The 14,224-nt window shown below is 43.3% G+C and overlaps 1 protein-coding gene and 2 pseudogenes across 1 annotated transcript in view; all 3 read left to right on the forward strand.

Annotated features, from left to right (window-relative positions):
• Window positions 1-3,613: 3,613 nt before the first annotated feature.
• The window catches only part of LOC148147429 (putative G protein-coupled receptor 139), a 71,821-nt gene continuing 61,210 nt past the window's right edge, over window positions 3,614-14,224 (forward strand). The window contains exon 1 of the mRNA XM_087995628.1: window positions 3,614-3,698. Coding sequence (XP_087851754.1) covers window positions 3,614-3,698 — 85 coding nt within the window. The remainder of the gene's footprint in view (window positions 3,699-14,224) is intronic.
• LOC148147430 (28S ribosomal RNA) lies at window positions 7,764-8,992 on the forward strand (annotated as a pseudogene).
• On the forward strand, window positions 11,602-12,627 carry LOC148147431 (28S ribosomal RNA; annotated as a pseudogene).

Below are 14,224 nucleotides of genomic sequence, written 5' to 3' on the forward strand. Positions count from 1 at the left end.
AAAAGGGCCACAACACATTGCAGTACACCAGAACTGCAAAAAGAAGAAGAGGAACACCAAAACAAGGTATTCGCCAAAAACGGATACCCGCGCAACTTCATCAACAGATGCCTAAGAGAAAGACCACGGAACGAGGACATACCACAACCAAAAGGACTAGCCACACTACCATACATCAGGAGTATCTCAGAACTGACTGCCAGACTACTGTGACCCCTAGGACTCATAACGGCACACAAACCAACAGCCACGCTCAGACAACAACTCACCAGAACGAAGGACCCGATACCCAACATGAGCAAGACGAATGTAGTGTACAAAATACCATGCAAGGACTGCACTAAACACTATATAGGACAAACAGGAAGACAGCTAACAATCTGCATACATGAACATCAACTAGCCACGAAACGACACGACCAGCTATCCTTAGTAGCCACACACACAGACAACAAGCAACATGAGTTCGACTGGGACAACACTACTATCATAGGGCAAGCCAGACAGAGAACAGCCAGGGAATTCCTAGAGGCATGGCATTCATCCACAAACTCCATCAACAAACACATCGACCTGGACCCAATATACCAACCACTACAGCGGACAGCTGAAACTGACAACCGGAAGCGGCAGGGACAGACCACTATAAACACCGGAGGAAACATCAAAGAAGCGCTTCGCAGGAGGCTCCCAAGCACTGATGATGTCGCCTAGCCAAGGGACGAAACGTTTGCAACAAAAACTTCCAGCTCGGCGAACAGAACCACAACAACGAGCACCCGAGCTACAAATCTTCGCACAAACTATGTGCTTTAATCTTTTTAATAATTTTTACATTTCAATTTGTTATATGGGAATGAGACATAGCAGTTAAACATGAAATTGATGCAACTTAGGTGAGAATCTAATTAATTGTAAACATTTAATATTAGTAAGATATCAATAGTTAGTTTGACTGATTTCAAATACTTACCTGTGAGTAAGTTGGTTACATTTTGCTTGGAGTGTCGGGATAAAGAGGAGGGACTGTAGACAGGCGGCCAGCAGGAGAAAAGGCTATGAGACTGAATAAGAGATACAAGCAGGCATTCTGGGAATTTTGGTCAAGTTAGTTGAAACTCTGGCCTCAGTTAGAACTGCAACCAAGCCATGGTGTGACCTGTTCTCTCAGCTGTGACCTGCAGTTTCCTGAGTTGACCAAATAAGGCAAGTGACAGTCTGACATTATCTTATATGGTGCATGGGAATGTGGCTGCTTAACATTTGAGAGTTGTCCAACAGTAAATCTCCGTTGGCTGTAACTGAATGGTGTGATCAAGGTTTGGTTAATTCATTGACCGAGTGCCAGAAGAGTTTTGCAGGAAGTGTGTACTTTGAGATAATGTCAGCAGAACAAAGGATCTTGCATATCGAACTCTCAATACCAAGATTCACAAGGAAAGTGCTCTGAACTTATCTTCAGAACAGACAAAGAACCACGAGGCAAGATCTACACTGAGAGCAAAACTTCATTTGAATCACTGCACTCCCTCAAGAGCAAGGCCATCCTTACTCAGCTCAGGACAATAAAACTGCAGGTGGTATTCCAGGTTGGCTTCACCAATGCCTTATATAATTCCGGCAAGATATCCTTATTCTTGCACTCCACACCTCTCACCTTCACTGACTGCTGCACCTGTGGGTATAAATATAGCGACTGGTGGACAAGGGCACCCAAGTCGAATTGAAAATGCTAATCTCTCAATTTGCAGCCATTCAAATAAAAATCTCCCTACATATTTTGCTATCAAAAAGGATAATCTCACATTTACCACATTATACCATATCTGCCATACATTGACCCAGTCACTCAATTAATCCAAATCACACTGCACCATCTCTGCATCCTCCTTACATATTACCCTTCCACTCAGGTTTGTATCAAATTTGAGATAATGAGTTCAGCTGTCTCATCTCCCAATATTATGATTAGCTTGAGTGCTGATCCCTGCAGTACTGCTCTAGTCACCGCATGCTATTCACAAAAAAACATTTATTCCTACTCTTTGTTTCCTGTCTGCTCATCAATTTTCTATCCAACTCAATGCACTACCCCCAATTCTGTGCTCTTTAATTTTTCACTTTTTATGTGGGACTTTATCTAAAGCATTTTGGCAGTCCAAATAAACCAGATCTATTAGCTGCCCCAACAAACTCTGTTGGTTAAATTTCAGAAGAATTTCAGAAGACGAATGAGGCATTATTACCCCTTTGCAAGTCCATGCAGACTGTCTGCGATTCTACAGTGTTTTCAAAGTGCTCTGTTATGATATTTTTCATAATGGACCTGAGCAGTTTCCCACTATGGAAATCAGACTCACTGGTCTACGATTCACTGTTTTATTTCGAACTCCTTTTTAAAACAGTAGGGAATTGTTCCAGTGTCTAAAGAATCTTGGAAAATGACCACCAATGCATCTATTATTTCAATGGTCCCTTCTTTCGTTCTCAGGACCTTGATGATTGGACCCTGGCCCTTTTCGCATCAATTTCTCTAACATTGTTTTTCTATGATGCATATTTGTTTCAGTTCCTCCCTCTCGTAAATGCCTGCATTCCCTCCTGTTTCTGGTGCCTTATGTATGTCCTCCTTTGTGAAGATAGAAGTGAAAGATAAATGTAGTTCAGCAGCAACTTCTTGGTTCTATATTATAAATTTCTAACTCTGGGGCTAACTGTGAGTGACCTACATTTGTTTTCATCAGTCTTTCTCTCGTTGCATATTCATAGAAAGCTTTACCGTCAGTTCTTATGTTCTTCCACAAAGTTACTCTCATGCTCTGCTTTCCCTTTTTTAAGCAAGACCTTGAACATCCTTTGCTGACTTGTAAACTGCTCCCAGTCCTCATGAGTCCTTTTACTCGACAATTTGTATTCCTCTGCTTGCATCTGAGACTCTCTAACTTCCTCTATAAACCATGTTTTGACCACTATTCTCTTTGCAATCTTGCACCAGACAGGAATAAACAATTTTTATAGTTCACCCATTCGCTCTTTGAATGTTTTCCATCATCTATCTACTGCCATTCCTTTCAGTAATCTTTCTCAATCAATTATCTCAAACTCAAGTCTCATTTCATTGTAGTTTTCTTTAGTAAGATTCAGGACCCTGGACTCAGAATCAGATGCCTCAATCTCTAGCTTGACGAAGTGTGTGCACCTGAACCAGATGGATGGCAGTGGTACAAGAAGACCAATCACCACCACCTTCTCAAGGATCTTTAAGAGGAGGCAGCAAGTCCTGGCTTTGCCAAGGATGACCACATTCCAGGAAAGGATGAAACGGCTATTTGAAATCAGCTCTGCATCCTTATGGAATATTACAGCAATGTTCACACATATGTTTTTCAGAAATTCTTTTCTGGGTTCTTTGTGTTTTTGTGTTCCCAGTACACATTAGGTATTACTACAATTTGTTCCAGTACCATTTCTTTGCAGGATTTACATTTGTTTGTTTATAAGACTGTAAGCAATATCAACCTAATTGCATCCTTGGAGAATTCAGATGTTATTTAGATAAACTGTTTGAGTTGGTGACAGTTTCAAGTAAAGGTTGGATTATTTGACACAGAAAATGAAGTATCCTTTCAGTGCAGTACTGACACTTGCTGATGTTGATTTTATTTACTGTCCTCTGCTTGTGGCTATTGGAATCCCTGGTAAGTAACATCTGTCCATAGTTGTGAAATTGGTCAAACGTTTGCTTCGAGAATGTTCCATAATCTGAGCAATCTTGTGAGAATTGTTTCTCTTCCAACACTTTTCAATCAATCTTGCTTCTGTCAAATATCCATTTTGCTTTTCAAATTCACATCTGATTGAATTGGGTACCTTGTCATGTAATGGCATTTTTTAAAAAAAACTTCATGATATTTCTTCATATCTTATTCGGGTTGATTAATGTAATAAAACCTAGAATGCTGATATCAAAGTATCTAATATACTTGCTATGTGTAGTCCCATTTAGATAATTTGCTCTATGTTCAAAGAGTGGAAACAGTTGATGATGATTGATTAGGCATGGCAACATGCGACGTTGTGATGAGAGCCAATATCTAGAAAAAGCGTGATGGAATTGAATGATGAAGAAAAGTAATTAAACTTGTAATTCAGTGATCATTAGCAAATGTTTCATTGTTTGGGGGTGAGTTATCCTGAAAAGCCACTTCTACTGTTTGGAAATTTCTGCCTTTGGGTTACACACGACCTCACATTTATCTATATTAAACTCCAATTGCCAGTTTTCTGCCCACTTTCCCATCTGATTAAGGTCCTGCTGCAATTTCTAATAACATTCTTCACTGCCCACGATACCTCCAATTTTAATGTCACCCACAAACGTACTAATCCTGCGTCGTACATTCTCATCAAATCAGTGATTTAGATAACAAACAGCAATTGGCCCAGCACTGAATCCTGAAGTACAACCACTGACCACATGCCTCCAGTCCAACAAACATCCTTCCACTGTTACCCTCTGCTTCCTACCATCAAGCCAATTGGGAATCCAGTTTGCCAGCTTGTCCTGGATTCCAAGTGATCTAAACTTCCAGATCAGCATACCAAGTGGAACCTTGTCAAAAGGCCTTACTGAAATTCACATGGATTACGTTTACTGCCCTGCACTTGTCAATCTTCCTGTTCGGTTCATCAAAGAACTATAACAAATTAGTAAGGCATGATTTTCCAAGCACAAAACCATGCTGACCGCTCATAATTAAACACTGATTTTACCAAATGCATGTTTATCTTATCCCTCACAATCTTCTCAAATATTTTACCTCTCACATATGTTATTCCTAGTCTATAAATCCCAGGTTTTTCCTTTGAAACCCTTATTGAATAAGAGCACAACATTCCCTGCCATTCAGTCTTCTGGGCTAATAATGATGCAAAACTTTCTACCAGGGAACCCACAATTTCATCTCTAGCCTTTTCCAGGTTTTTTGGATATACCTAGTCAGGGCCAAGTGATTTATCTACCTTCATACAGATGAGATCCTCTACAGTATGGAAATGGGTCCTTCAGCCCAAACAAGTCCACATCGACCCTCCGAGTGTAGGGACCCATTCCCCTACCCTATATTTCTCCCTTATTTGGCAATTTAGCATGGCTAATTCACCAAACCTGCAGATCTTTTGGATTGTGTGAGGGAAACCAGACCACCCAGAGGAAACCCACGCAGACACGGGGAGAATGTGCAAACTCGATTCCCACCTCGGGACAGCCTCCCGAGGTGGGAATCGAGCCATGGTCCCTGGCACTGTGAGGCAGCAGTGCTAACCACTGTGCCAGCCAGATAATTCTAACACTCTAATATGTCCAATATCTCCTCTGTGATATGGCCTTTCCCCCAAGATATCACCACTAACTTTCCCAAGTTCCCGAGTTTCGATGGTTCGGATAGAGGAGAAATATTCATTGAGGATCTTGCTCAACTCCTGCAATTCCACCCATACATCTCCACTTTGGTCCTTGAGAGGTCCCATTCTCTCTGCTTATTCTATTTGGATTCACCCTAATCTTATCAGTCAAAGGTATCGCGTGCCCCCGTTTTATACTCCTGATTTCCTTCTTCAGTAAACTCCTGTATCCCCTATATACTTCCAGGGATTCCTTTGATCCCAGCTGGATGTATCTAAGCCAAGTCTCCTTCTTTTTTCACATCAAGATGATGAGTGCCTTAGTGGGGATCTTGCATTCCCATGTATCTGCCAGATGGAAATAATCATAGGTCTGAGAGCTGCTGTTGAAATATATTGGACAATTATCTGCTGCGCATCTTGTCGATAGTACACACTACAGCAACAAAATGTTGGTGGTGGAGGTAGTGAATGCTTGTGGACGTGGTACAGAACAAGGACAATGCTTTGGTTTCAAGCGCCTTGAATGTTGTTGGAGCTGCAACCATCCACGCAAGGGGGATACCATCACACTCCTGAATTGTATATTGTGAATGATAGACAGGCTCTGGGAGTCAGGATGTGAGTTACTCATTGCAGTATTCTTAACCTCTTATTTGTTCTTGGAGCGATTATAACTATACTGTGAGCCCAGTTGTGTTTCTAGTCAATGGTAACTCCAAGGATGATGATAATAGGGAATTCAGTGAAGGAAATTCTCCTGAATGCCAAGGGGTGGTGATTAAATTGTCTCTAATTGGAGTTTCCCACCGTGTGGTGCTAAGTTTACATCCTGTTTCTTAGCCTGAGCTTCGACATTTTCAAGGTCTTGTTCCATTTGACCATAGACCCATTCAGTGTCTGAGAAATCATGAATGGTGCTTGCACCAAGGACACTATCCTGAGGAACACCTTCAGAGACATCCTGGAGTTGAGATGACAGACTTCCTCTAACAATGGTTTTCTATACGCCAGGTAAAACTCTAACCAGTGGAGAGTTTGCTTCCTGGGATGCAGTGATTCTAGGTTTGCTTTGGTCCTTGATGCCATACTCGCTCAAATGCAGCCTTGACATCAAAGGCTATCACTCTCATTTCACCTCTGGAACTCAGCTCTTTGATCCATCTTTGAATCAAGGCTGTAATGAGGTCCGTAGCTGAGTAGCCCTGGAGGGTTTCAAATGGAGTGTCAGTGGGCAGCTTACTGATGAATAGGTGCTGCTTGATATCACTGATGATAACATCTTCTATCACTTCACTGATGGCCAAGAGCAGGCTGATGGGGCAGTGATTGGCTAAGTTGGATTTATCCTGCTTTTTTACATACAGTGCACGCTTGGGCAATTTCCCATATTGTAATGTAGATGCCAATGTTGTAACTGAACTGTAAAAGCATGGTTGCAGTTTAGTTCTGAAATATAAGTCTTTAGTACTACTGCAGGAATGTTGTCATGACCCACTTCCTTTGCATCATCCAGTGGCTCAAACTATTTCCTGATAACAGGTGGAGTGTATCAAATGGGCTGAAGATTGCTGTTTGTGATGGTGGGGAACACTGGAGTGGACCAAGATGGATCATCCACTTGACATTTCTGGTGAAAGATTGTTGTGAATGTCTCAGGCTTATCTCTCGCATTGATGAGTTGGGATCTCCCATCATTGAGGATGGAGATATTTGTGTACTCTGCGACTTCTCCAGTGAGTTTGTAAATTTTCCATCACAATGAATTACTGGATATTGTAGATTGGAGTCATTGATTGTGGAATCACTTAACTCTTTTTATCACTTGCTACTTATGATGTTTGATGTCTATTTAGTCGTGTTTGGTAGCTTTGCCATGTTGCCAACTCAATTTTAGGTCTCCCTGGTGCTGCTCCTGGTATGTCCTTCGGCATTCTCCATTGAACTCGGCTGATGATGGCAATGGAGGAGGGGCCGGTATGCTGGGCTTTGAGGTTACAAATTGTGTTAGAGTATGATTCTGCTGATGATGATGACCCGCAGTGCCTCATGGATGCACAATCTTGAGTTGCTACAACTGTTTGAAGTCTGTTCCATTTAACACCGTGATAGTGCGTCGCAATGGATATTCTCATTGTGTCGGTGAGATGTCCTTTCCACAAGGACTGTGTGCTGGTTTCCTTCCCGGCTGCCCCTCTGGTTGTCGTCACTTCTCCCTGGTGCTTCCGCTCTTTCTGTGAAGAGAGAGTGAAAGAGAAAAAAAACACCGCTGCCCGCTACCGGTAAGTACTTTTAAAACCAAACGGCACCAGAGGTCTGCGGCGATGCCAGTAATCCCCCCGACCAGTCTCGAAACACGGACTAAGGAGTCGAACACATGCGCAAGTCAAAGGGCATTCACGACATCCCATGGCCAAATGAAGGGGAAGGTCAGCGGAGGTCGACCAAGGTGGGATACTGCCACCCCCGCGGCGGGCACATCATCGGTCTGTCTCACCCTCACCATCAGGAGGTGGAGCACGGGAGCACGTGTTAGGACCCAAAAGATGGTGAACGATGCCTGGACAGGGCGAAGCCAGAGGAAGGTCTGGTGGAGGTCTGTAGCGGTCCTGCTGCATAAATTGGTCGTCTAACCTTGGGGTGAAAGACTAATCGAACCATCTTGTGGTGGTTCCCTCCGAAGTTTCCCTCAGGATAGCTGGGTCTCATCTGCCATGCAGCCTTACTCGCTAAAGCGAATCATTGGAGTCCTTGTTGCCGAAATTTTCTGAATCTACTCTCAAATGGATAAGAAGCCCGACTCGCTGGCTTGGAACAGGGCGTGGAATGCGAGTGCCCAATGGGCCACTTTAGGTCAGCAGAACGGGCGCTGAAGGATGAATCGAACGCTGGGTTAAGGTGCCCAGTGCCAAAGCTCATCAGACCCCAAAAAAGGTGATGGTTGATATAGACAGCAGAACGGCGGCCATGGACATCAGACTCCACTAACGCGTGTGCAACAACTCACCTGTCAAATCCACTAACCCGAAAAATGGATGGCGCTGGCGTTGGCAATCCAGAGCCCATGGGGGCTACGCTGTGACGAGTAGGAGGATTGCTGCGGTAAGCATGGAAGCCTAGGGTGTGGTCCAAGTTGGGGCTGCCTGGTGCAGACCTTGGTGGTAGTAGCAAATATTGAAACGAGAACTTTGAAATTGGGAAGGGTTCCATGTGAACAGCAGTTGAATATGGGTCAGTCACTCCGACGAGGCGACTGTTGTTATCGCCCTCAGCTGAGCAAAAGGGAGTCTGGATCAGATCCCTGAATCTAGAATGACGGAGACTGGCACCGCATGGCGTTCAGTGCAGTAACGCAAACGATCTCAGAGAAGCCAGCAGAAGCCCCAGGGAGAGTTATCTTTTCTTTGTGAAGGGCAGGGCACCCTGGAATGGGATCGAACCGAGAGAGGGGCACGTGCCTTGAAGGCTTCACGGTTCCGGAGTGGTCTGATGAATTTTCGCTGGCCCTTGAAAATCCGGGGGAGATGGTGTAACTCTCGTGATGGACCGTATCCATATCTGCAGCAGCTCTCCAAGGTGAACAGCCTCTGGCATGTTAGAACAATGTTGGTAAGGGAAGTCGCAAGTCAGATCCGCAACTTCGGAATAAGCATTGGCTCTATGGACTGGGTTGGTTGGGTTGGGGTGAGAAGTGGGGCTGGGCATGTGCTACGGATGGATGAGGCGTTGCCCCTCCTGGGAGCTGGTGGCGACCCTGGACATGCACCGTACCCTTCCTGTGGATTGCCATGGGTGCGTTCGAAGATCTGTCAAAGATGCGCAGTCTCTTTGGAGACTCTACCCCATATTTCTGGCTGGTGTCCATTGGTAAAACTGGCAAGAATTAAAAGACACGATAGAATGATGGAAAAATATTTAATTTTTTTAAGCAATAACGACTGAAAAGTTTATTTCGAACCGCAACTACAAGACGAAAACTGAAAGTTATGGATATCATATTCAATTTTTCAGAAGGACCAGGAAGTTGTCATAGTGGATGCTACTGTGCGCTTTGAAAATGGATGTGATTCTCCAGAGAAGGCTTAGGATGAAAAAGCACACAAATATAGATATCTTTTGGATGAAATTAAGGAAATGATCAAAGGTGAGTGAGATTTTTTCAACTTGTTATGGGAGCTAGAGGAAAATGGATGGATAAGAACAATGATGTGACACAATTTGGTGGAGAAGCTGCTGGAGAAGATACTGGGGAGAGAATCTATTCCCATTTAGAAGAAAATGAGCTTATCAGTGATAGGCAGCATGGTTTTGTGCAGGGGAGATCATGTCTTACCAACTTAATAGAATTCTTTGAGGAAATGACAAATTTGATTGATGAGAGAAAGGTTGTAGATGCCATATACATGGACTGCAGCGAGACATTTAATAAGGTTCTCAAATGATCTGATTTTGTAGAAGGTGTAGTCGCATGTCTCCAGGGTGTCCTCGTCAGATGGATAGGGAACTGGCTGGGCAGCAGAAGGCAGAGAGTAGTAGTGGAAGGGATTTTCTCAAAATGGAAAACTGTGACCAGTAGTGTTCCACGGGGATCCGTGCTGGAACCACTATTGTTTGTGATATACATGAATGATTTGGAGGATAGTATAGGGGTCTGATTAGTTAGTTTGCAGATGACACTATGCTTGGTGGAGTAGCAGAGAGTGAAGTGGAATGTCAGAGAATATAGATTGGAGAGTTGGTTCGAGAAATGACACATGGAGTTCAATCCAGGCAAATGCGAGGTTATACATTTTAGAAGATCCAATTCAAGCGCAAACTGTACAAAGAATGGGAAATTCCTGGGGAAAATTGTGCAGAGAGATCTGGGTGTTCAGATCGCTTTTTCCCTGAAGGTGGCAACACAGTTCAACAGAGTGGTCAACAAGGCAAAGGGCATGCTTTTCTTCAACGGAGAGGGTTTTGAGTGCAAGAGCTGACAGGTCATGTCACAGTTGTATAAGACTTTGGTTCGGCCCGATTTGGAATACTGCGTACAGTTCTGGCTGCCACATTACCAAAAAGAAGTGGATGCTTTGGGGAGGGTGCAAAGGAGATTCACGAGGGTGTTGCCTGGTATAGAAGGCGCTAGCTATGAAGAAAGTTTAAGTAGATTAGGATTATTCTCATTAGGAAGACAGAGGTTGAGTGGGAACCTGATTGAAGTCTACAAAATAATGAGAGGCGTAGACATGCTGGATAGCAAGCAGCTTTTTCCCAGAGGGTGATTCAATTACTAGGGATCACGAGTTAATTGTGAGAGGGGAAAAGTTTAGGGGAGATACACGTGGAAAGTTCTTTACGCAGAGGGTGGTGGGTGCCTGGAACACATTGCCAGTGGAGATGACAGAGATGGGTATGATAGCATCACATAAGCTTTATCAAGGGAGATGCATGAATGAACAGGGAGCAAAGGGATACAGACCCTGAGAAAATAGGCAACAGGTTTAAATAGAGGATCTGGATCAGCGCAGGCTTGGAGGGCCAAAGCGCCAGTTCCTGTGCTGTAATTTTCTTTGTTCTTTGTTCCTGAAAATACAGAAACCTCTCATCTGATGATGTCACTGAGTCTGGAATTGCTTCGAATTTTTACAGATTTTTACGATTCTAAATGGATTTCCTTTTTGCTCACATTTCATTTTAGTTGCATTTTAAATTTAGTGTTGTTTTATATTGGATTGGAATGTTTTATATTTTAACTGGTTTTAGGGATTTTAACGCGTTTTACTATTTATCCAGTAAAGATGAGTATTTTAAATCACAGTTTAGGTGGAAAGTAGATTGGGGATGTAATGATTGTAATAAATTTCACATAATGCATTAAATGATGTCTGTTGTGAAAGTAACTAATCTAACTTTTTTATAATTCCAGCTCAGGTCCCTCTGCTTGACAAAGAAGTAAATAACATCCCTATAACATCTAGCAGTGGCTTTCAGCTAAAAAGAGGAATTATTACGCACTGATGTGTAATAAAAAATATCGGAAAGTACACTGTTTTTTAATATTTCAAGTTTAGATTACCTGAGTTTTCATATTTACATTTTAACGTTTTAACATCGCCAAACTAACATCTAATTAGTGAGGTGCATGAAAGGAAGAACGGCATTCCCACGTTCCCTACCTTCTATCTAGTGAAACCACAGCCAAGGGAACGGGCTTGGCAGAATTAGCGGGGAAAGAAGACGCTGTTGAGCCTGACCCTAGTATGGCACGATGAAGGGACATGAGAGTTGCGGAATAATTGGGAGGACTCAGCCGATGGTGAAATGCCACTATGCTTATTGTTCCTTTCACTTACTCAGTAAAGCAGGGAGGCGAGCCACGAGGGTCTCTTGTTTCTGATTGGAAGTATGTGCACGGCCGGGCACCACACGCTCTGGGGACAGTGGCAGCAGGGGGTTTGACTGGGGCGGTACACCTGTCACACCGTAATGCAGGTGTCCTAAGGCAAGCTCAGGGAGGACAGAAACCTCCCGTGGAGCAGAAGGGCAAAAGCTCGCTTGATCTTGATTTTCAGTATGAGTACAGTCCGTGAAAGTGGGGCATCATGATGCTTTTGACCCTTTGGGTTTTGAGCAGGACGTGTCAGAAAAGTTACCAGAGGGATAACCGGCTTGTGGTGGCCAAGTGATCAGAGCAGTATCGCTGTTTGATCCTTCAATGTCAGCTCTTCCTGTCACTGTGAAGCAGAATTCACCAGATTTCGGATTGTTCATCCACTAATCGGGAACGTGAGCTGGGTTTAGACCGTCGTGACACAGATTAGTTTTACTCTACTGATGTTGTGTTGTTGCAATTGCAATCCTGCTCAGTATGAGAGGAACCGCAGATTCCAACATTTGGTGTATGTGCTTGGCTGAGGAGTCAATGGTGTGAAGCTACCAGCTGTGGGATTCTGACTGAACACCTCTGAGTCAGAATCCCACCACAATGTAATGATACCCTCGGGTCACGGATCACTGGTTGACCTGGGATAACCGACTCCAATAAGTGCGTAGTGCCATTCAGTTCTGGTCAGGAGTGCAGCTATATGGGCACTGCCTTTCTCCTTTAATCGCACCATATGATCATGGGGAACTTGGTGCTAAATCATCCGTAGACGACCTGATTCTATCTCAGATTTTCGTAGGTAGAAGAGCAACTGCCTCACTGTGCTCTATTGAAAGCCATCCCTCGAGCAAACATTTTGTTGGTCCCATGTGCATGAACGTTACTCCCACACACTTTCGTACACACCCATCCATTACCTCGGCTCTGCCTTTCAAATCCTCAAAGTTACTGTGTTCACTCAGAACAAATTTGGCTTTACATCAGTTACACTTACAAAACTTTCAGTGCATCATAGATCAGTATCCACACTGTAGGGATTCTATAACCAGCTTATACTTCCCCCACCTGACAACCCCGTTCCTCATCCTGAAGATGCTGTCAGTTACCTCTGAGTGGATTATGCAAGCTTCAGGATGCATGACTGTCGTGTTATGCGTCTCCAACTCATTTTCCTAAAAAATGGTCACCTGTGGTTCAAGTTCCAAACGGAACCACTGCAACATTTTGGCCATAGAATTTTACAATATTTATGGACATACTAGAGAACAGTCATATGGTCTGTTCTGGAGATACTGACTAACTGCTCAACTTGTCTGATACTGTACTGTGTCTTATTGTTTCTTTTTTAAATTCATTCACAGGATGAGTACATTACTGACGAGACCATTAATTATTGCCAAACCCTAACTGTCCAGAGGGCAGCGAAGAGTTAACCAGATTGCTGTAACTCTGGGATCACGTGTCAGTCAAACCAAGTATAGATGCCTGTTTCCTTCCCAAAAGGACATTCGTAAACCAGTTAACAATGGATTAATGGTTATCATTAGACTCTTAATTCCAGATATTTATTGAATTCAAATTCCACCATGAGCCATGGCAGGATTCAAACCCAGTACCTGGGTCAAACATTCAATGACAACACCACATTGCCTCCCTGTCCACATTTTAAGTCTGTTAACATGCCAAGTGAATGCATCCATCTCCTGTGTTCTACATCTCAAAGTATGAATTGAAAAGGGTGTAAAAGCTTGCAAAGGTAGCAGAATGGACACAGACATATCTGGGTGAAAGTGAGGACCGCAGGTGCTGGAGATTAGAGACGAGAGTGTGGTGCTGGAAAAGCACAGCAGGTCAGGCAGCGTCCGAGAAGCAGGAGAATCGATGTTTTGTGCAAAAGCCCTTCCTCAGGAACCTTTTCCAGCACCACGCTTTCGACAGACATATCTGGAACAATTCAACAAAAGAAAATGTTAATTATTTTATGTGTTTGCATAAAGTCTGTACATTACATAGGTGCAGTTTTCCTGCAAATTGAAATAGGAATTACAGAAATTGCCATTTGTATACTTAAACCTCTCAATGTACTCTACAATACTGAACCAAAGCTGAAACCAGGCCACATATGGAGTTATTCAAATTGGTGAATAAACCCCTTGCTTCTTAGAAGTGGCTTAAGTCAAAATCATCAGAAAAATGGATTCAGATATATTGAGATTACATGAAGTAGAGGAATGTTTGTGAATGGGCTTAGCCCCTCAGGATTCTACCGGATTGGGAAGGGAGCTCTAAAGATTTTCTGGTCGTAGATTGGAAATTCATTTGAGGATTCGAGTTGCTGTGGCTGATGTCATTCTCCGGCTGAGGCAATTTTGCAAATGTAGAATCAGGCATATGATCGATTGGAACAGTTTGTTTTCAGTACATGGAGAAGAGAAGGACTGTTGACAGTAGCAT

Source organism: Chiloscyllium plagiosum, unplaced genomic scaffold, assembly GCF_037043375.1.
Source record: "Chiloscyllium plagiosum isolate Xiang-an unplaced genomic scaffold, Cpla_swu_hap1 HiC_scaffold_17, whole genome shotgun sequence".
NCBI lineage: Eukaryota > Metazoa > Chordata > Chondrichthyes > Orectolobiformes > Hemiscylliidae > Chiloscyllium > Chiloscyllium plagiosum.